Source organism: Lissotriton helveticus, chromosome 7, assembly GCF_964261635.1.
Source record: "Lissotriton helveticus chromosome 7, aLisHel1.1, whole genome shotgun sequence".
NCBI classification, from domain to species: Eukaryota; Metazoa; Chordata; class Amphibia; order Caudata; family Salamandridae; genus Lissotriton; species Lissotriton helveticus.
In genome coordinates this window covers 415,391,541-415,415,700 of record NC_136068.1, presented here as the reverse complement: position 1 = coordinate 415,415,700, position 24,160 = coordinate 415,391,541, and the positions used below count along the sequence as shown (strand labels likewise).

The 24,160-nt window shown below is 44.4% G+C and overlaps 1 protein-coding gene across 6 annotated transcripts in view; it reads left to right on the top strand.

The window, feature by feature from the left end:
* Positions 1–24,160, top strand: part of NFATC2IP (nuclear factor of activated T cells 2 interacting protein) — a 748,854-nt gene that overhangs the window by 99,865 nt on the left and 624,829 nt on the right. For all 6 annotated transcript variants that reach the window (XM_078652306.1, XM_078652304.1, XM_078652305.1 and 3 more), the window contains one exon: positions 20,251–23,139. In XM_078652306.1, coding sequence (XP_078508432.1) covers positions 20,251–23,139 — 2,889 coding nt within the window. The remainder of the gene's footprint in view (positions 1–20,250; positions 23,140–24,160) is intronic.

Below are 24,160 nucleotides of genomic sequence, written 5' to 3'. Positions count from 1 at the left end.
CGCATCTTCCTGGGATGACTCGAATCACAAGGTTGCGTGTGTTGTCACGTGTTTGTAGTTTTGTTTTAACTAACATATCTGTTTGTAATCTCAAAATTTCTGTGTGTTTTTGAGTCCAATTGATTCTTTTAAAATCTGGTTTTATTAGATCATAGAGGTTTAATTCTCTCTGCATAATTTATAATGTAAGTTCTTCCGAAGTTTAGGAAGCCTAGAATTGATTGTAAGTTTTTCAGTGTTCTAGGTGCTTGGATTACAGCACATTTCTCTAGGAAATTGTCAGCCAGGCTTTTGCCTTCACTTGATAGTTCATATCCTAAAAACAGGACTGTTAGATGGGCAATTCTTGACTTTTTAAAGTTGAATTTGTAACCCTCTGCTGCGAACCCAAGTATTATGGTGTTCACTCTCTTCAAGTGAGTATCCAAGTCATCATCTGTTAGATAGATGTCGTCGACATAAGATAATGCCTCGTCATCATATGTTTGTAGTAATTCTGTTACTCTCGCTGAGAATAATCCTGGGCTGTTCTTGAACCCCTGGGGCAAACGACAGAAATTCTTTTGCGTGCCATTTATTGAGAACGCCGTCAAATATCTGCTCTCTGGTGCTATATTTTGACAAAAGAATCCATTAGAAATGTCTAATGTGGTTTTGTATTTTTTGCGCACTGTTATTCATTAGTGCAGCACTATGCGAGTTTTGTACTGCAAATGTTTTGCAACATGAGTTAAGGTGTCTGTAGTCCAAAACAAGACGATATGAATTGTCTGGCTTGGAGACAGGAAACAAAGGATTATTCATTTGTGAGGTGCAAGTTTCAATCACCCCCTGGTATTCAAGTTGATCTAGGATCTTTTACCTGTTTTTTAGCTTCTTGCTTAATCGGGTACTGCCTCTGTGCAGTAGGTTGTGATTTTAACTGGATTTTGTGAGGAGGAGAGTCCTCATCCCATCCCACATGAGTTTTATATAAGGCAGGGGTTTGAGCTACTGCCCACTTTCTTGCAAGTGTATATTTTTTATGAATTGGAATATGGTTTGAGAAGGCAGGCATAATTATTTCTTCGCCATGTGGGCACTCCCTGACAAATTCTGGAGGCCAGTCTCGTTCAGCTAGAAGGATGTCATAGCCCTTGGACAGATTATCCCAAAATAGTCCCCTTATTTTTCTAGTCTTATCCCCTTCTATACGCAATGTTATTTCATATATTTTGAGGTTTGCTAACTCTGGTATCTGCAGTTTCCACCTGAATGTATTCATTTGTGTCCACTGTCTCCAGATGATTCATAAGGACTTTGCGAGCTATGCTCACTTCTGCTGCGCTGTCTAGCATTGTCTGAGCCCATTCTCTGTTTTTCAGCTGTGTCCTCAGTATTCTCGGCATTGTTGATTACTTTAATACTGGCTACCTTCTTTTTTGGAAATTGTAATTTTTTATTCAGATGAGCAGGTTCTCTGTCTTTGGACTTGACGTGCTCTTCCCTTTGTTCTGATCGTCCTCTTCTTTCCGATTTCTGCGAGGAAGTCTGAAAAGATTGAGAGGGACGTGTATCAATATCTTTATCTATCAGGTTTCTTTATATTATCCCTATTTCTAAGGTTGTATTTTTTCACAGAGGGCCCCCTTTGGGGAGACTTGCGTCCTTGATCGGGAGATCTTTCTCTCCGCCGAGGAGACCTTCCTGTGGACTGGAATCTTTTTTCTTTAGGATTGGATTGTTTATTTCCATCCCAGCTCTTTTTTTGAGTGTTTAAATTATTTTTTATAAATACTTTTTCAGGACTTTCAACTAGTTGGGGTTTCACTGGTATTCCACCCAAACTATCTCTTCCTAGTTCTTCATAGGATTTTTCTATGATTCTGGCAATTTCAGATGGTTGGTCTGCTATATTTGTCTCTTTTAACCTCTGGCGAATCGCCACATTTGCTGCTTCTCCCTTTATGTTGGCTAATAATATTGCAGAGACCTGCTTGAAGTCTTTCAGTAATTTCATACCGAGAGTTAAAGCGGGTTCTGGACCGTATTCATCTTGAATCTGTTTTAGCACATCTGGTATTACTGACATGGATGGTACACCATGTGTTTTTGTGTAAATGGAAGCAAAGACTGTTCCCCAAGTGTCACAGTCCTCCACATGTGGTGCGATTCCCATTGGAAGACAGATAGAATCCTATGTTTCTCAACAGGGGTGGTATCTGGAAACACTGCCTCTATTTGAGTTATTTTTTGTGCTAGCCAGAAAGGAATTTGTTCCCATTTTGCGGGTACCTTACCTAGACAGGACTGTATGTTCTGTGGTGTAATTTTATTTGTGTTCCCCTGATGACTGGTCAACTGTGGAATTTTAATTGCTGGTTGGATAGTTGAAGTCCGCATTACATATTGGACTAATTGTCTATGTATTTTTATTAATTGTTTTAGCTGTGCTAAAAGTTCTGGTGCAGGCATTTCTTCAATGTCTGGATGTGGTGTGTATCCGGCTAGGACCGGCCACGTTGCTCCTGGTCTACCTAGTGGACCGAGCCTGGTGATGTGATTATTATTTTTTAGGGCGCCATTAAACAAGAGCAGGTGCTCTTGGAATTTGAGTGGTATTTCCACTTCCTCGAAAGGAGTGTACTCACTAGGAGGTTCCTCTATTTTGTAATAGTGGAAGTCCTTTGTTACAGCGTTTGCTGCTGGAAAGTTTATCCATGAATAGAATACCTCTGTCTGCCGACATTCGTGTGCCTCAATTACGAATATGACTGTACCACCTCTTAGTCCATTTACTATAAGCTTTAGGGTTATAGATTTTCTTATGTTGACCGGGATGAGTATTATATCCGAGTCATTTTGCTGCAGAGTATTATCTGCTTCTAGGAGTTCAGCTGCTAGTCTAACTGTCTACCTTTCTTCTTCAGCTTCTGACATACTATTGTCAAGAAGGTTATTATGTTTGTTTGCAGATCAGGTTTCTATGGAAACAAAGATTAGATGCACAATATCTGGGAACAGTGTATCCTTCAACGTTGAGTAAACCATGAACCATACATAGGAGTCTCCTCCTGCGAGGTTTGGCGGATATGACCTTTCACCCACTCCAGACGTCTTTGGAGTATTATGGGAAAAAAGGGGTTCTGTGTGAAAAAGCACGACTGAGTTACTCTAATGTCTTGCGTTAGTTTTATCGCCTATCCAAACGGTTGGGCGCCATGTAGTGTAGTTCCTCTTATCCCAATAGGCTCTGCGCATTGGAATATCTTCAATAGTATAGACCTAGGGCAGAGGTTAACTAGGTCTTCTACCGACGATATTAGACTTAAAGGTTTGTGTTTGCCAGCTAGCTCAGAGTTCACTAGAAACTTTCTCAAATAGACAAGGAGGATTTTAACCTCCCTGGATAGACAAGAAGGGATTTAGTTTCTGACAACCATAGAACATGACAACTTTGCTCTCCCCTAATCAAGAGTGTATCTCTAGAGTCGTGTGAAAACAATAGACCACTTATTTTACTCAGTCAGTACATGCATTCTTAGTTTCACCAGTTTGTAGAGAAATAAGAGATGGGCGTGGTTCAATAAAAGATGTTATTTATTGATTAGTCTCTTTTCTCATACAAGAGAAATGAATCGCTATTGCAATACTTGTAGTTAAGTAAAGTGCATACAGTAGAGACAGAATTATAAAATAATACTGTAAAAGCATTGATATGGTTTCTGAGCCATATGATACTTTAAAATGGATAAAATAGATACATACATTTGACTAATCGTACTCAACTGGTGCTTCTAACCACGCCTACCACAATGTACCTGACCTAAGCCTAATACGTGGGCGGGAGTAGATAAGTAGCAGTTTAAGTTAAGTTTGTTTTGCCAAGGGACTGATTCGAGAATTCTCTGCAAGGGGTTATTCAGTTCTGTACCTGAGATCTAGAATGATGGAGGGCTGGTATCTCTTATCCCAGGTCTTGATATTCCAGCTGCCTGCGAGGGCTGCATGGAAGCGCCGGAGCTGGATTTCTCGGCAGGAGAAAGACAGCGTCTCGTTCTCAGCGCGTCAGGAAGGCGGGGCAGCGCCTGTGGGCTTCGCTCTCTGCTGGGCTCCTCAGCACGTCTTGCTGCTCCGATCTCGTCACCACCGCATGTGTTTGCTTAAGGCAATTTTGGTAATATTTATACCTGAAAGGTGCCGAGATTGACGTAAGGATGGACATATATTCGTCAATAAGGATGTCATATGAACGGGCTCGTTCGCACATTCTTTTGCTGAAGTTCTCGGTGAAATCAAAACAATGGTTATGGGAATTTCCCAGGTCGCTGTAGGTTTGATTTGTTTTGAGAACTTCGTATGCCTTATCAGGGGCTGGAGGAATATCGCTTGTCTAATTAGATGGCATGCGTTATGACCTAATCAGATAACGCGCTTCTGTGCCGTGGTGTGGCTTAATCAGATAACGGTTCTTGCACCGTTGGATGGCTGCTAGTTAATTATTAACCAAACCAGGGTCAGGAATAGGGGAATCAATACAGTACCTATAGGAATACATCACAATGTCACCTAGTCAGCTGCCTGTCTGTGACTGCCCTAGTGACGTGGCCTGCAGAGCATCCTTGCCACTGCTTATCCAGGGATTTCACCTTCCCTGACTTGCTGCTTTCCAGCAAGGAACTGGCGCCAACCCCAGTGTCTGACCTTTTTGCGGCTTCACATTCTACTGCTGGAGAAACATGAACGAATGGCGGGTAGTGTCAATCTCACAACTTTCTAACTACTTCCATGCTCTAATGAAGCCTCTGGCTCCTGGGCTCTCACAGGTCTGGTGTTATGTTGGCAGACTCTCACTGACTTTCGTGATGATGCTTGAGGAGGATCTGGTCAGCACAAGCGGCAGCAGGAAGTATTTAATTATTTAAAATTGATGCCCTGCAGCCGGGCCCTGGGAATTGCTGCTGCCTCCCGGTGCTGTCGGAGTTTAAATACAGTAAGACTAACACTTGTGTTTGACCTCATGACCAGTCATGTGCAGGTTAGTGCCCTTGTATTTCTGGTGCTTTACAGCAGTTGCACGATTATCTAGGAATTTCTTTGTGTAATTTCTGATATTTAACTATTTCCCTTGTCTTCATTGCTTAATTCTGCTCGTAAACAAGTGTCACGAAAAGTCGTTGACATTTTAATCATATTTACAAAGAAATTATGTAAATGTCACACACCGCAATCTGAAACCTTGGCAGCTTTGAATCCTCATAAATAAAAACTCGCACTAGAGCAATCCTCACGGTCTCCGTCTCCACTTCGCAGAACGGAGCCGAGGCCTATATGACGTTTTACTTTCAATCCAGGCCACCCGCCCCACCATGCATCCCATTTTACCCCATCCTCTGACATGGACACCTTGCTCCTCGGACGTGGATGCATGGACAGACTCACTTGTGGGCAGAAATAATTAAATTATGGCCTACGGCCGCATGGTCCCTTGCAGTCCTCTCTGACCTCACCAGTCATGCTTGCTCGATGCGCATGATAATGGTCACCAGACCAGCCCCACCCTATGGGAGAAGACTGCACAGCCGCGAACGCAGAGACATCCGCACGCGCCGCGCACCAATATGAAGAGGCCACTGCGAGGACCAGGTGCTGGTGCAACGAACGACTGCTGCCATGCACGTTACCATTTAATTAGTTTGAGCCACAGGGTTTGTTGAGAATTTAGTGGCCTGCCTTATTCCCAGGCTGAAAGATATTTATCAGACATGAGATAAATGTGTTTGTCAAGTTTAAATAACCCGGTTAAAACACGCATATAATTCATTGCAAATGTGTCCACACGCCGTACCAGCGTTTAAAAAAGAAAAATGCAGTATATTCCTGACACTGCTACCAAAAGAAATCAAAAAACTATTTAATACTTAAATTAGCTAAGAAAAGGAAAGTGTTGAAGACCAGGGGGCAGATTTATGAGGCTCTTGCGCCTCCTTGCGCCGCAATTGCGTCACGTAATGTGACGCAACGGCGGCGCAAACAATGCGCCCTATTTACAACGTGACTCATCTAGGAGATGCGTCACGTTGGAAACCCCTGCGCCATAAGGAGGCGTTCCTGCGCAGGGGGGGGGGGCGTTCCTGCGCAGGAACGCATCCTAAAAGTGGCTGAGTGAAATCTCAGTCACTTTCTACGTCAATTCCCTACGCCTGCTTGAAGCGGGCGTAAGGGTGACGCAGCATGCATAGAATAGGTGGCTCCTGTGCATTGCAGGAGTCATGTCGCACTTGCCACATGACTCCTGCAATGCGCCGCACGTAAGCCGAGATGCGTCACGCATCCTCACTGCCTTGCACCATGGTGCGCCGCATCATAAATGCGGCGCGCCATGGGTGGCGGAGCAGTGGCGCACTGTGGCGCATGTTAACTGGCGCATCCCTGGGGATGCGCCAGTTAACATAAATCTGCCCCCAGGTTTCCAACAGAGCCTTCCAAAAGTGGCCAGTCTTACATTTTAGCGACAAAACCGGAAAGGGTGCGTGCCATCACGGATACCACCTTCTTGAAATATGGTGCACATTTTGACGGGCATTTTTAATAGTTGTATGCACTATACACTTAGAATCATTGTAATGCTTATGTCATTGCTTCTGTAAAACATTTCCTATGCTGTGCATCCAATGTTTATTGCTAGTTTCAACTCGATACATTTTCCCGTATGCAACTTGGCTACACTTCGTTGTGAACGTTTAGTTCTGCTTCTCTTTGTACGTTCTAACTGTAAACATTATGCAACGTGGCGATGTCTTTGTCAAAAAAGTGATTTTTTTCGCCCAAGGGAAGTTTGAAGGTAGAAGGGAAGTGTTTTTTTTTTTTGTTGCATAAAGGTGAAGAGGGCAAGGCTTGCTTGCTGGTTCCCACTGAGGGGTCCCTGGAGCCGCGGGGCCCCCGCAATGCGGAGTCTGCGGGGGCCTGTTACGCCCCTGGTCCTTTCACTCCTGTGAGACTGTCGGGCAATCGCCGGATTTCTGCACTTTGGGATGGCCTAATACCTGGACTCCTGCACGCCTACAGATTGAAGTGAGGAGTCTGCTTGGCCCTGCAGGAAGAGGGCCGGTGTAGGAGGTGAAGCTAGTATGTGCCTGATTAGGAGTGCCCAGAAAAAGCAGACCGATGAAAGCCGGTAGCAATTGTGATGTAAAGCATCTCCCAACAAGACTTGTTTCAAGTCTGTTCTTCAGCATAGCAACCCAGTTAGGGCCGCATCTGCTTTGGTTATCATATAGGCTGGCTATGGTGTACACCTGCCTCTGTGTTCATCAGCTGGCCAGACCTGGCAGAAACTGCTGAACCCACAACTGAGCAGTGTTCCGGAATTGCCAATTGACATTAAAGCAATTTCAGACACCACATATGTAGATGTGGGCTGTGCCCAGCTTCCTCTGTGGCCTCCGTGCATCTGTTCACCAGAGGCCTCTGCCTGCTGTGAAATGAACCTGCTGAGTTTGTGCTAGACAAGTGCAAGGGTTTTAATGAATTTATACCAGCTACACCACCAGGGGTAAATACTTGAGCAAAGGAGTGAATTAATTTCTTATTTGAGTTGGAGTGCATAAGAATCTGTACATGAACCTTATTCATGCTGCTTCCATAATTACAGGGGATGGAGGGGAGACTCCCTTGGGGTCACCCAGGTTGGAGATAGCACGTAGGAAGATAGGGGCATAGCTTAAGTGTCCTAACCATAATCGCTAGCTTGTATTCTGGATTGAATCGTGAAAAATGAAGTCCTGCTTGGAGGTTTAAGCAAGCTTCTGACATGAGTCCCTTGCTCACTGCACCATCAGGATTCAAGCAAGCCGTGCCGAAGACGGCTGCAATGCCAGAAACCGGTCCCCGGAAGCTTGTTTCCTTTCCAGTAAAGAATTGGCTTGGTAGTTTGGTCTGCCCTGTTCCCATGATGCACTGGGCCAGGGTCAGACTAATTTGCATATAGCCAGGTTCTGAGCTTGGATGGTGCAGTGAGCTAAAAAACGGTGATGGATCAAGCCCTGATCTTTTGACTGGGTATGAGTGTTCTGTTTAACTCAGATGCTCTGTCCATCACCACCCCCTTTTCTGAATTGCCACAGTAAAACACATACATTTGTCCATCATTTATGTCAATGATGTTTGTCGCCTTCAACTTTATTTAAAAGATTGTGGCGGGTAACTGTGCTTAGCAGCAAGAAGAAGGCGCAAAGCCGAATCGCGTCCTTTTGCAGTAACGGTTTAAATAAATCCGTTTGATCTCCCACATATGGTGTGCAGTCAGTTCTTTCGTTTGGAAGAAATTTGAGCCGAAATAAATAAATATATATACATTATTCCAGTTACCCCGTGAGGGGAATTACGTCTCCATGCACTCCCGGATATTATCAATTCCAGCCGTACACCAAAATTTAGTAGATCGGTTTTAGATTTATTATGATTATTAGCAAGCCAGCAACACCTAACGCGTTTCGGTCTCTACGGAGACCTTGCTCACAGGAAACCATCACTACATTTTTTTGCTAAGTTTAAATAAAAAAAATCCTCCTTTTCGATACATCACTTCCTGTTAGTGGCACAGGAATTATGGGACATGTAGTTTTTTGACCAAACAATGAATCAAATCGTAATTATTTTCTCATTTCCACATTATGAAATTAATCCGAACAAAAGAATCAACAAATAATTTCGTCCTCTAGTGGCTACACTCAGTTATAAATCATACCTATTAATTCAGCCCTCTAGTGGGTATCCAATTCACAATTACTAATCCATAAAAATTCATAATTTCCTATGATCTCACCCTCCAGTGGGTTATTCAATTGACAATATTGGTTCTTATTGTATTTTCACATGTCACTTTTGCATTCCTATTAATTCTGTGTATCTGAATAAAAGGAAAATTAAACAAACACATTTGTGCCCTTAAGTTAGTTCATATAGAGTGAAAGTTTGATAAAAGTTTTGAGAGGGAGAGTTCATATTTTTTCTTTTCTTTGGGTTTTGAGTTCAGAGATGGCAATGAAGTTCCTCATCCAGGTTAAGCCCATGAGGATTCAGGGTCCGAAAGCTCATTATATGCTTTGATTCTTTTTGTCTCATTATTTTTTCACGATCTCCTCCTCGCTGGTTTGCTCCAACTGGAATTATTTAATCACGGCTTGGTTCTGCCGTGCTCCACATGCACCGCCATAAGAGCGCCTGGAAGCCCGCCCTGTGGACCAAACGGAAGGAATATATATATATATATATATATATTCTCAGTGTGGGTGCGTGCCCTACGGCGGAACCTCGCCGTTAATAATTTCTCACTCCTCCGTGATCACAAAAGTAATGGGCGCACTCGCTCTGGTTTTCCACAATTCCATTTATTTAGTTCTGTTTCAGCATGAAAACAAACGATGTACGCGTTTCAGTGCTCCTGGCACCTTGCTCACGATCACTTTCCTCAAGGGTCCCAGAAAGATGGACTTAAAAGTGACAAATCCCACTGGAGGGAGGTAAAAAGGGACAATGGAAAATACCAAATAAAGAAAAAATATAAAACAAAAGTAAATTGAAAAAAGTTTACCGTGTTACGAAATAAAATAAGGGTCACTGGGTTTTCCATGTAAATTTGAATGGTGTAACTCCACTTAAAGACTCTTTTTAATATAAAAACTACAAAAACCACAATGCTCAGAGTTTGAAAACAGGATGTGAGGCAACATCCAATGTTATTGGTTGCTTCAAATATCATGAAAAAACTTGTTTGTTTTCATGCTGAAACAGAACTAAATAAATGGAATTGTGGAAAACCAGAGCGAGTGCGCCCATTACTTTCGTGATCACGGAGGAGTGAGAATCTATATCTATATCTATATCTATATCTCTCTGTGTCTGTGACAACAGGCGCGGACCTCGTCTTCAATCAGAAAGTGTTTAGTTAAATCGTAAACACGAACAAAAGCCACATCACAGGAGTCAATGCCAGCAATCCATTTAATTGCAGTTCAAGTACAAGAGCGAGTGCCCTCCCTGACGCGTTTCGCTCCGCAAGCGGAGCTTGATCACATGACGCGTCAGGAGTAGGACGTGCATTAAATTGAAATTAAAAGCCCAAGCGCCTAAAGAAACAGGACGCAAGGGTTGCCCCAAAGCAAATAGGCATACAATTTGTAATTAAAGTAATCATATCACTCAAAATGTGTGTTTACATGAATGGAAACAGGGGAATAAAGAATAAGAGCATAGTGCTCATGTGTCATGTCACAAATTTGTATAAATCAGTATAACGCATAATCATACAGAATCAAAACCAATTATGCTTTCAACTCATGTACCTAAGGACTTAAACAATAAAGAAAAAAAGAGTGTAAACCACAACTGATACATCAAAAATGACAATAAATCAGTATGTTGGAACAATTAATTGCAAGTGCATTCAAAACATTCTATTTATCATCAGTCACAAAGGAGTTGATTATATTCTTGCTGAGTAAAATTTGCTGACAAACCCCTGTCACAAATACCACGTTAATTGAGTGATGGAAAAAAGTGCCTAAGTGCTAAAGTGCAAATGCTTAAAATCCATTGCATGATACAATGAAATACATGATATTGGCTGCGGAAGAACTAATATGAAAACTATAAATGTTAGCAAGCAAGATACAACAGACAGAATCGTTACAACGAATGGAAAAATGCCAAAAAAATGAACATTGCTTTTTCAATATACGGTCAGGTGAGAAGTATACAAATCATAGAAAATGGTGTAATTCATCAAAAGCATTTAGCCCCTTAGGGGCCCGGGTATCCAACAACAGAATGAAAAATGCCTCTTTTTGACGAAGTAATTTCTCACGATCCCCACCTCTGCCTGGGTTAGCTACGGAACACAACAAGGTATATTTCAGATCTTTCAATTTCTTGTCGTGGACCGCTTTGATGTGGCGAGCCACCGGGTAATTCATATCTGAGTTAACAATAGCTCGGATGTGCTGCAGAATACGCTGGTGTGCAGGGAGTTTAGTACTCCCAATATGACAAAGAACATGTGCAAGTTAGCTGGTATACTACATAATCACTGCGACATGTCAGATGTTCTCTTATTGGGATCAACCTGTCATTGAAAGCCGATGTATAATGGGTTCCATTCACCGCAAATGTGCAAGCACGGCACGAAGTGCATCTAAAAAAACAGATTTATTCAACCAATTGGTTTTAGGGGGCAATTCCGGTTGGGTTCCATCTAATGCATCTTTCATAGGAGCCCTCCTAAAAGTTATTGCTGGTAATTTAGGTAGAAATGGAGCTAGGATAACATCAGTTAATACAATTGGCCACTCAGATCGGATGATACTGATCTTGGATATCTGGGAACAAAAAGTGGTAATAAAACGAACAGAGCCCTGTTCAGTAGGATCTGAAATCTCCCTACTTTTAGGAATAAGAAGGTCCTCTCGTGAGCGAGCACGTACCTTACACAACGCCTGATCTAAAATGGCTCTGCTGTAACCCCGGCTAAGGAATCTAGTCCTAGATTCATTCAAACATTGCTCTAAACTGTCAGGGCTACTGCAAATTCGTTTGATTCTGATGAATTCACCCAAAGGTATGCTGTTGATGGTATGAAGTGGGTGAGCACTGCGGGCATGCAAGATGGAATTACCTGCAGTGCTTTTTCTATGGAGTTTAGTCTGTATGGTGTCCCGGTCAATGTAAAGCTGGACGTCCAAGAATTCAGCCAAATCAGATGTGATATTGGCCGTGAACTTGAGATTCCTGTCATTGACATTGATGTCACTTACAAATGATGCTGCCTGTTCCTTAGTGCCTCGCCATATGATGAAAATATCATCAATAAAGCGCCAGTAATGCACCAAGTGAGGAAGCCAGTGTGCGTGAGTGACCCCAAGAACATGCTTCTCCCACCAGCCAACGTGGAGACAAGAATAGCTGGGGGAGAAGCATGAACCCATGGCCACCCAACGTTCCTGATAGAATTCCTTACCAAATTGGAAATAGTTATTGAACAGGCATAACCGTATCATTTCCACAAGCATGAGGTTATGATCTCTAAAACCTGCCTCCCGGCCATCCAAAAAATATTCAACTGCCTCAAGGCCCTGCTCGTGGTTGATGCTGGTGTAAAGTGCCTCAATATCCATCACCAGAAAACAAAAATCAGGACACCAAGTGATATGACTGACCTTAACCAATACATCTGTAGTGTCTTTCAAAAATGAGGGGAGAGAAAACATATGTGATTGAAGAAAAAAATCAACATATTTGGAGATGTTCTCATTCATATATATATATATATATATCACACGTTTGAGTTCCTTGTGCGTTGTGGCCCCCCGTGTGTGCAGCTCCCCTTTGTTTGCAGTCCCTAGATAGCTCAGTGCCAGCCACCCTCCAATGCCACGTCATCCGAAATCTGCTGGGCCTTGTGGTAATTCTAAAAGGCCTGTGGGGAGGTGGCAGCGCCGCATGTGAGCTCTTCTATGTCTCCTTTTGGGGGTGGTGTTTGGGTGAGCACCCTGCAGGATGTGGCGGGATTGCACCTCCAGAGGTTTTCAGGCCTCGCCTGAGCCAGTGCATGCATTGGTCTGGCGAGACATTTAGTGAGTGGGCTTTAGTAATCAGACCACAAGCTTTTGCTGGCCTAGAGTGTGCAGTTACGCACACAGTAACACGCATTCCTCGCATTGCTCGATCGGGCGCCATCTGGCTTTTCTCTCGCTTGCTCTCCCAAGCACGTGCTCAGACGCTCCTCCCCCTCCAAAGAGCGAGTCTTACAGTCGCGGGTCTTGTAGCTCCTTCTCTCTGGCTCATCTACCAAGCTGCCTTTACGACATTCAACCAGTGGAACTTTATCTCCTACTGACAGTCTCCTTTTCTCTCTCAAAACGAAGAAAGACTTTCATCTACCCGAATCTTGCAGCTAATCTCCATCCCGATCTCCATATTGCCGGTTAAAAGGGCACACTCTGGGTCGATCCCTCAACCGGATTTCCCAGGCAACCTTTCGCAGAATCACAAATGCCGAATTCTCACTCTGTTCAGCTGTTTCTGGGGGAAGTATGCTCAGCCAGCTCTGCTCAGTGCCCCTCAAACCTTCCCTGACTGCCCCAGTCCCACCCCTCGTGCTCCCCTTTTCTTTTTTTTCTCTGCGCTGTATGTGCTCTTTTATTTCCCTCTGCCTTGTTTGTTCATCCTTTTCTCCACGCCGTGTTTGCTCCTCTGTTTTCCTCCCACGCACTCTACATTTCTCTTGCACACTTGTTTCTTCCCGGAATTCAGCACCTTTGCCACTTGAATGTGCCCTGGACCTGCCCTGCTCTTCTTCCCCCCCCTCCCGGGACAGGCTGTCATGTCCTATAAGATGAATGCCACCTGCAACCAGGTCTTCCCTAGCTATACTGGTCAGTGTCAACTGGTCACTTCTCATCCTGCTGCCATGCTTCTGCGAAAAAGCATTGGCAAAGGGAATGGGTCTGCAAAATTCCAAATCAGACTTATTTATGTGTTACAAGAAGTCCAAACCAGACCTATAGGCTTTGCCAATGCTGGTTAGGATTGTAAGTATGGGGTGAAACACACTCATGCTTAGCACAATGGACTCTTTACCATATATGCCCTTGTTTTGAAGGCACGGGGACTCAGGTGAGGGGTCAGCTTTGAGCACCCCAGCCCCTACACGGGGAATGCTGCTTCCTTCGAGGGTGACTGGATGTAATCGCCACAGCTACTGCTCCGGTTATGTGGATGGTTCACAGCAGAAATGGCGTAAGGCTATGACTTCATTCGGGATTTTTACTTGAAATTATTGAATTTAAAATGAAGGTTCTGCTTTGCAGGAAAACTGTTAACAGCCAGAACGGTTATTTGCACCTTGATTTGGCGCTAAACTCCTTATATGAACGTGCCCATTTAACTTGTTTTAATAGATTAAAATGTCCTTACGTCGTACATTAGTAGCTCGGTCAGTCCTATTTTCTTTGGATCCTGGTACAGGGTTTGTAAATCTGCATCTAGGAGTAAAATCTAAACTACAAGTACAAGAATATATTTAAAAATAAAAGGTTGGTGTCTCTTTTCACCTTGCTAGGGAAAGGAAAAACTGTTCTCTTTACCTAGTACTGGCACTACATATCTAGCAATCGCCAACAATGTTTCATCATTTCTGCCATGGGTCTGACACTTATTGTGACATCGTTCACAGGATGGCCATATAAAGTAACCAAAATGCTTTAAACTTTATTATAACTTTTCAACATGCTGCACAGCAGGTACACTGCTCTACAACATAGCCTAAACACATTGGCAAAGCCAATAGGTCCGGCAAAACACTTAAAGTCCCAAAGGCGAGACCTATTGGCTATGCTAATGCTTGTTTTATGGTAGCAAGACCGCACCTGTTGGGCGAAGGGTTCGCCCACGCACCGTGAAGTATGAGACTAGCTTCTTTCCAGGCTCTGCACAGAAACTACAAAAACAGACCAGCTATGCACGGGTGACGCAAGCATTTACTTTGTCTTTATGGTTTGTCCTTGGCCAAATTCCTGCCGGTTATCCCCCCCTCCCCCAACACACATGGGCAATCGTCTCTTTTGTTGTACTAATCCAGTATCGCAGTAAAGTACAGCAACCCACTTTGAACCAGAGACGTCTGACCGTGAGGGGAACATTTACCCACCTGCCCCATACATTTTGTGATGAAAATAGTTGTACAGAAGTAAAAGGCGAAGAAGTATAATGCCACGAAGACCTGATGCAGTGTGAAAAGTCTGAATGGCGGTCCAACGGGCGAATTTAACAATGCTCTTCGCTATATGCAGTAATAGCGCCCATCTAACCAACCACCAAGTGTTTAAGTTCAGCTGCAGCACCAATGCGTTTTACTTGATGTATATTTAGGACCATATGTACTCACTCGCACTGTATATAACACACGTGGGCGTGAACAGGACTTTGATTTTTTTTATTTTTCTTCCAACTGCCTCGATTTAACTTTCTTCATAGGACAAACAACCAACAGATGTCAGTAATCCCTTTAGCATTCTCTAGAGTCTAGTCCTTAGTATTCTCTAGATTTCAGTCCATAAAAATGGTCTTCCATGAGCACCCGTAGACCATATATATTTTTTAAATCTTGTATTTTCTATGACCTGACCAACGAAGGCCCTGATTTTATATTAAAAACAGGGCTTTGGACAATACCATTTCCTGCTGAAAGGCAATATTTCTCTCCATGTGGTCCCATACCTGGCGTGCCATGCAGGATGGTGCTTACTTTCCTTCCATGTTGAACAGTAGATGTTTCAGCACCCAGGCTAATGTGCTGCATAGCTAAATACATATAAGGTCCCAAAGGCCAGACCGATTGCATTGCAAATGCTTGTTTTGTTAGGCATGAGGAGGGTTCAAAGTAGACTGCTCTAGCCGTAAAGCTACATCCTTTACCCAAGAATCAAGTATACTCTTAACTGCAGGTATAGGTATAGAAAGACTCTGCAACGAGCACTACAGCTTCACACTGCCTGCTAAAACCGAATTTCTTCCAACCTCAATACTTGTGCTATTTCTCCTGCTCAGTGAAACAGCTGTCCTTGCCTGAATTCTTTGGCAGCTTCTAAATTTTGCTTCCATTTGTTGCTCTAGAATTAATCCGGTCTCACCCAGGCTTAAATCTAGGCAGTCTTAAGAAAGAAGGGTGGATGTTCAGAAATATTTTGCAGTCCCAAAACCTGTATTTTGTAATTTGGGGCTTTGTGGTTATGATGGAGTAAAGGCACAGTTCTGAAATGGTTTGTATCCCTTAAAGTGGAACCTGAGCCAGGGGAAAGCTTCCAGTATCTGCACGTTCCACCATGCCTTGCGGTCTTTTCCCTAAAAGATAAGGGGATTTCGTAAAAAAAGAATAACCTGTAGTCTGATCTTGTCCTTCACACACCCAAATCACTGCATTCCCAGCCCATTCAATGATCTTCCCAATAAGAATCTGTTCTCTCGCTTTGCCTCGTGCCCAGGATCTTGATCGTCCTTCCCGTGCCGAGCGCTCCAGCATGGGCGGCTGCAGGGGGGGGGGGGGGGGGGGGGGCAAGGAGGGGCGCTTGCCCCCCCCCTGGAGCGACCCTCCTTGCCCCCCTGCGGACACCCATGAAAACCACGACTTCAAGACGGGGTTCTCACTCTTTCCTCTCCTTTCTTTTATTTGCTTCCCTGTGAAATGGTTCCAAAAAAGAAAGACGCTTTTGCAGGAAATGTCGGTTTTCTGACATTTTAATTCCAAAGTGCAGCATTGGGAATAAAAGGCTAAAAATATGAAAAATAGATAAATAACTAAATAAAGTAAGACAGAGTGGTAGCAAACTAGCCAAACTGATTTTATTCACACTGAAACACATTAGCGCCACTTTTATAGAGTTGGCCAGTGAAGCGCTATTTTTGTTTTCTTGTCTGTTTTCCCTGGACTTGGAACTAGTGCTCCAATCCTGGAGGTACTGCAATGTGTGGATTGGAAAACAAAATGTGTGCTGCAGCTCTGCGTCCAGGGATGTGGTCTTTTTACCATCCTGCTTATGTTTTGTAAGGATATAAGCAATGGCAGTTGAAATGGGTCCATTCAGGGCCCTGTAGTCGTGTCATTATCTTTTCAGGCACAAGCACTCACTGATTTCTGAATAGTGAGGGTAAAGGCATTAAGGTAACCATGTTGTTCCTGCTTACATTTCCTATTGTTTGCTAAATTTTGCATTCCCTATAAGTGTTTGCTTTTTCCAGGATGTTACTTTTTTTTTGTAGGCCACATATTGCTCTTGTCTAGTGCGTAATATAAATTGAGCCGCACCCAGGTGTTTATAGCGGGCAACAATTGGGTTGTAGTTGAAGACAGTGGGAGTTTTTCTCAGTGGGGCAGTACGGTGTTCAGTGGGTGAGAGGATGTGGCACTATGGTCAGAGCTGCTAAATTTGGAACTGGGAACCAGGTTCAGTTCTAATAACCAGCCCACCAGACCACTCTCCTACGAGAGCACAATCACATGCTAGACCTTAGAAGGCTTCGCCACACCTTAGAAGTCCTGGTGTCTTCGCACCAGCAGGTGGACCCTAGCATGACAAGTGTAGGTTAACCTTCAAGCCTTGTCCACCACTATCCATACTGAAGTTCACCTCCAGTCTTGCGGGCAGGCCTATGAAGCAGCACACCCTAGAACAAGTCACTGAGGTCACAGGACCCTTGAAGGGCCAGCTCTAGGGCGGTGCAACCAGTGTGACCGCACCGGGTGCTGATTTTAGGTGCAGGCATCATGTTTGCAACTATATAATGGTTTTAAAAACGCTTGCTTCCTCCTTCCTGGCCTCAAGCAATTTTCGGCAACAATAAAAATGTCATGACGACTCTGACTAATGTTCTTCCTAGAGAGAGATCAGAATTTTGTCTAGTGGAAGTTTTGACTCATGGAAAGGTAACTCAGAGGGTTAATGTACCGGCTGCAAAGAACATGCGCCATGCAGATCACAAAGTGCACATAATGTAAATAGGTCAGTGGGCTACTGCTTTTGTCGGAGATCCTTTTGTTACTTGCAGTTTATAAGTTAAAATCCTAACTTAGAACAGTGAGCTATTAACTATCATCTAAGAGCTGCACACAAACTGCAAGGTGTAAATTAGAGCGTTATGTTCCCCCCCCCCCAGTCTTTGATTATCCTAATGTCCCAAAAAGTGTCCTTTTGGACAGAAATCAATTCTGATTATTAATGAGAATCCCCAACCATGGTATTAAGTTTTAAATTCCGGGTATTGTTTCTCCAGACCAATCACTATAAAACCATAAGGGCTACTAGTATGGTTGTCATGTGACTCCTACACCTAGTAGTCCTTAGTCTTATGTATCATTTTCTAAACAGTGATTTACACACATTGATTGTCTCTGTGTAATGTGTGTAATGTAAAGTGCTCAGACAGCCTACAATGGTATGAGTGGCGCTGTAAATCAAATTAAATGCATCTGAGAGAGTGGTTATGGAGACTTGGGGGGCAGTTAAAGGGTGGTAGTGAGGGAATCCATGGCAGAGGTGGTCATTGGGGGGCACTAACAAACATTAATGCATAGGACACACCAGTGCTATGGCTGGCCCTGCCCTTGAGGCCAGTCTGCCTCACCCATAGGTACCTCCATTGGCCTTGTTTCAGCAGCAGTAGCTGCAACTCACCAGGGATTGGCTATGCATGATTTGCACGTACACCAAACTAAGTCTGCAAACTTCAGTCTCCCTGCTTCATTTACAAGCACTTTTAACATGTGCTGCCTGCTGTGGAGCCACTGGAATTTATTATGCAGCAAAGGATGACAACATTATGCCGTAGTATTGACTAAATTATGCATTTAAAAAAAGGCTGCAGCGTAATGCAGTATATTTTTAGAAATTTTATTTGACGTGTGTACACATGCTAACAGTCTCTGGAAAGATTTTGCCTAATTAGTACCAGTTTAACATACAAACGCAGCAGTGAGGAAGGTGACAGTCAACCTTTACAATAGGCCATCCACTCCGCAGCAACACAAGTCACATTTTATATTAACTTTTGATATGTTTGTGCTACAAACAATTTATTAGTTTAAATGGTCAGATCATGCAGCAGATCTTGCATTAGGAGGCAAATATAGCAGAGCCATAATTATTGAGAAAACATTTGCAGACTAGAATATTTTGCCATTCATGTTTGAACTGCTGTTGTGGAAAAAGGGAGAAGTGCTGATGACAGACGCCATGGCTCGGAGACAAATGGCTTATGTTTCCACATTTTATCGTATTTGGTACATTCTGTAATTAGAAGCATAGCCCTCTTTGTGAACATATTTTAATGTCAATAACTCATTATAACCTTAAATAATCATGTGTATCCATTGGTTGATTAAACTGCGCAGTGAAATGCCAAACAAATGCTAAAAATTGGGATGTCTGCGCATTCTAGCCAGACCTCTGGCTCCACCCACAGATCCAATCCTTGGGTTATTCCCGCCCTCTGATTCTCCGCCCACTGTTTCCCTACTTTTTCCCCCACTTCGACCACTGTGTAAGACTCAGCATCCCTGGACCTGTGATGTGGCGCCACTGCGGGCACCGCATGTGCCACACATTTATGGTGCCCGGCTTCCGCATAAGGGAGCTGGCCATTATTGTAACCCTAAACGTGCGCACGTTGTCAGTTTGACATTGACAACACGTAGAGGGACTCTAAGTTTCTTTTAAAAAATATAGCTAATATTTGGACCTATAAATTTTATTTTGTATAAATTAATTGAATGTGTAAAATTTAGCAATGCCCGGGGAATTCTAGTAAAAGGAGCGCCCACTGGCGAATCACTAGCATGTGTGATTGCTGCATTATTAATTACTAACTTTGACGTTGTGCTTTAACTTTGGATAAAAGTTATCATGAATTCTAGCACCAAGAAGCCAATATTGGTAAATGTGTGCTACAAATAATCCCTAACATACACTGTGCATACAGTATATTTAATCTGGTGCTTTAATCATAGGCTGATTTAAAGTATTCTGATAAAAATCGAATCGTGCTGAAGACAGCCTTGATTGGTGTTGGATCGAGGACCCAGAAGTCTGCACACCTAGCAGACAGATAAAGCACCTTGTCAGAAAGTTTAGCGTTTTCCCTACATGTGGTGTTTGTTGGCCTGTGGCAGGGTCAGTCACATGTCCTGGATTCCTGGCATTTAATTGAGTATATCCTAGTTCTGCGCCCCAGTGTTTCTTATGCCCCACCTGGCACACATCATGTCAGAGGATGGTGATGACGTTAACATTTTGCCCCCCCTTGGAAAAATGTCCTGATTGTGTGATGTCGCTGGCTCTGGAGTGGTCCTCACTCTACAAAATCCTGCTTTTATTAATATGGAGAGGAGATTATAGCCATTGTGTGCTGCAACTGGTTCGCACTTTTGAAGTGTAAAAGTAGGGTTACAAAGCAGTGGGGAGGAAAATACAGACTGCTTCATAACCACCTTTTTGTAGCCAAGTCATAAATGGCAAGGAAGTCTCCAACCGAAATAGCCAGTGTTGAAATGGGAGTTGCAAGACTAGCACGAGCTGTCATACCAGGCTATAATTTGAATCCGGTGCATAATGGGGGAGGGTGTGGGGGGGTGGGGTGTATTACAGCCATATCAACAATTGAGTGACCTTTGTCAATGAAAAATAGCCATCAGATTAACTTTCTTTACTTTTTTTCTGGCAGGCCCATCCTCGCGGTGATCAGTACTTACGAACTGGATCCAAATGTCCCGTGCGGAATTCATCATCCAATGGTCACCAGTTTACAACGGGAAACCCACCGCTAACCAGGTCCAGAGGCCTCCTGAGCACACCTGTAGTACGTGGACCAAGGGGAGTCTCTGGCACACACAGTGCAGGAGGGGGTGGTGGGACTGTCTGGGAGCCACACTCTGCATGGCCCAGGAGTCCCTTCCACACACCAGTGAACCAGACATGGAGCCGGTCCAGAGGTCTCCTGAACACCCCCGCATTTCCACAGTGGTACTGGCCCAGAGTTTGCCTAGGTACACCAATCAATATACCAAGGAACTGGCCCGGTGGTCCTATTGGCATGCAAGCAATTCAAGAGCTGAAAGCACACAATGCCCCAGTGGCGGCTGAGCACTGTTGGAACCATTCCAACAAACCCAGAGGCCAATGGAAAGGGCGCGTTACGGACCAGAGTGTGCTAGTGGGGCCCAGGTCCTCTACAAAGAATACTGGGTCACAGATCGTTACTAGATCCAGTGTACCTACTACAAGCAAGCAGATGACTAGATCGAAGGGACCCATTGAGGGCTGTGAAGTGAACGTTCATACTAAATCAAAGCCCTGCCAACCTTCTGATCTTCCTCACGTGGAACGACGTTTCAGAGGGTTGATTCAAAGGTCACCTCCTCAGTCAACCTCAGCAAGTGTTTTGGGCTCATCAGCACACACAACTATCAGCTGCCCTGCTAGGGACACCCTGACGGAGACATCTGCCAGCCACCTGGCCAGTAATACCACAGGGCAGGCAGTTCCAGTCACCCGTGTGAGGAGCACAACACCGAACTCCCCAGCCAGCACCGCCGTGGCGATCCCAAGCCAGCCTGCTTTGAGCGGCACTGGTGAGGACCGACTAGTACCACAAGTTCCAAGTACTGCAGTAGGCGGCACGCCAACAGAGCCTACCCTCAATGGCTCAGCCATGAATCTGAACACCCCAGCAGTGAGCAGCCCAGCTAGGAGTGCACCAATGCAGACAGACCTCGGAAGAACAGAAAGGATGACTCTAAGCGAGCCTGCCTCGGGCATTCCGTCTACGAATACACCAATCCATGCAGATACCAACAGTACAGCAATCCAAGCAGATACCAACAGTACAGCAATCGGAACACCAGCTCAGGCAGTCAGACACTTTACCACAGGTGCTCAAATGAAACCAGTACCGAGTGGCCCTGTAAAAATCAGGCAATGGCCACTGGCTCCCTGGATGCCAGTTATTCAAAAACCTCCTGAGTTACACTGTTGCACTTTGGGTGCAATGATGGAGCAAAACTGTAGCAATTCCAGTGAGATGGTACCACAGCAGCCACACCCTGCAGGTACTGGGAAGAGCCGATCAGTACAGCTATCCGCCAGCAGTTCAGCTAGTAGCATGCTGACCCAGAATGCCCGAAGCGGCCCAACCAGTACCACACCAACACAGACCTTCTCAAGCAGCCTAGCAAGTTGTACGTACATGCAGGCAGCCCCCAGCAGCACTACCATACAAAGACCAACCTTGCCCAGCACCCCATCTGATAGCGCACACATGCAAACAGACCCAAGAAGCCCAGATAGTAGCACACCACGGCTGCAAATCTCCGATAGTCCAGCTGGTGGCACACCACTGCAGACCACTACACGCAGCCGCCCAGCAAGTACCACACCAATACAAATAGCGTTAAAAAGTTCATCTAGTTTTATAGAGCCAGAAAATTCATCTAGCAGCACTACTGCTAGCATGCAAACACAGATAACCCCTTGCAGCTCAGTCTGTAGCACAGCAGTGCAACCATCCTTCCACATTTCAGCCAATAACTCTACAATGGAGAAGGCCCCATACAGGCCAGTGAGTACCACACCAATACAAAGGACATCAAACAGTCACAGTGGAGCCTCCCCACTGCAGAAAGCTCCAAGCAGCATGACCAATAGCATACAGACAACGACTGCCTCTGGGCTAGTCTGCACTGGTGAACCACTGGCAGTGCAGCTAGAGAGCCCAGCCCGTAACACAATAAATACAGTAGACCTCAGCAGCTTTGCTGTGAGCAAGTCAACTCAGACAGTCATTGGCATACTGTCTGCAAGCAGCCCTGTGCAGCCCAGTCGTCCTGTCAAAGTCCGGCCAATGCAGCTGGCCCCATGGATGCCAGTCAGGTGCCAGTCATTGCCGGTGCAAACTTGTGCTCCAGCTTTGAAGCAGAACTCCAACAACTGCACTATTAGTCCATTAACCAAAGAAGACCCGCGCAGGTTGGCCGTTCCTATTCAGTCAGACCCCAAAGGTTCTCGGACTACAAAATCAATACAGTCCACCGAAGACATGACTTGTATGAGCACAACATTACAGTCAGTCCTCACAGTTGGTAACCAACCAATCCAGTCTTCATGTAGGAGGTCCAATAAGAACGCCAGCACACAACGGGCCTGTCCGCTCAAGAGGAGGCGACTAGGCCAGCAAGCACTTCATGGTCGACTCACCCCATCACAGTTGGTACTCTGTGGTCATGGTAATAATGCTCCATCAAAGCAGACTACTGGTATACCCGCTGAGAGTGTACCACCTGAGGACACCCAGAGCATGTCTGTAATGGGCACTCTCATACAGTTGTCCATAACGACACCTAGTAAGGACACAGGAAATGACCTTTGTGATCAGAGACCATGTATTGAAAAGGACTCCAAGGAACTCGTCCATAATATGACTTCGAGCAGTGCGTTGGACTGCAGTGTGACCAGTGGACTATATCAAGAAATCCCTTCTGATGAAAGCAGTGATGAGACGTGCAGCAAGGCATTTCCGGAGACAGAACCCGGCCCATGCATTAATTGTGCGCAAGCGGTAGGTAAACACCACTTATTACTTGGGAATGAGGTATTTACCACATATGCTTTTAAATTTGGTTTTCTCGTATATGCCCAAAATTAGATTGCCATCAATCTAAGTCTCCAGAACATAACCTCCCTCCTGGGCCACTTACACTCTTAAGTCTCTTGACACCGGTGTATCGCTCATCCCAAAAGTCCTTTAACTTACAGGTATACCCTTATGTAAGTCTTTGAGATGACCCATTTTTCTCTTAGAATAAACTTTTCGGAACTCATAGGGATTCTCTGATGTTGCCTCAAATCCCCGGAAAACCTTCCTGGAATGAATAGATTTTATATATTGGGTAGTGAGCTTCTCAATATGAACATCTGGCCTATTCAAGCTCCAGTAATTCCTTAAAGCATTTCTAACGTATGCTGGTGGTTGGAGTGGATGTGATCACAATATTGGGCTGGTTAGGAATTGGCTCCTGAAATATTGCTATCTCAATTGGCTGCTTGATGATGCCTCTGTCACTATGCTGACGAAACACAAGTGCAATTTCCTCGTATCTCTAATCTATTGCATCTGACTGGCTTTGATGTATATTACGATCAACATGTGCGAAACTTGGCACTATTCCATGCGCCTGGAATAGCTATTGTGTGTTTATTTTTATGTGCAAGATTGCTTTGTAATTTGGATGACAATAGCATACATCAGTCTGCAAATAATTTTGCAGGCTAATCTACGTTTTCAGCGTGTGCAATATTAGAAGGTAGTGGTCTGTTTCTGGGGCCTGCTAGAGCAGTGTTTATACTCCCTTATACATGCCCCAGTTTGGTACCCCACTACAGGCATACATCTGATTAGAGTGCAGCAGGCAGGCGTGCCCTCGCGCAAGCCATGCCTAAATGCGTTCAGTTGTCCATTTAATGTTTAAAAGGATGGGTTTTAAGTGTGGTTTAGCTCCCCTCTAGGGATATAGAAAAACAGGAAATGCTCTACTTTGGCTACTTTTTTATAAGGGGGATGTTAGAAATGGGCATCTCTA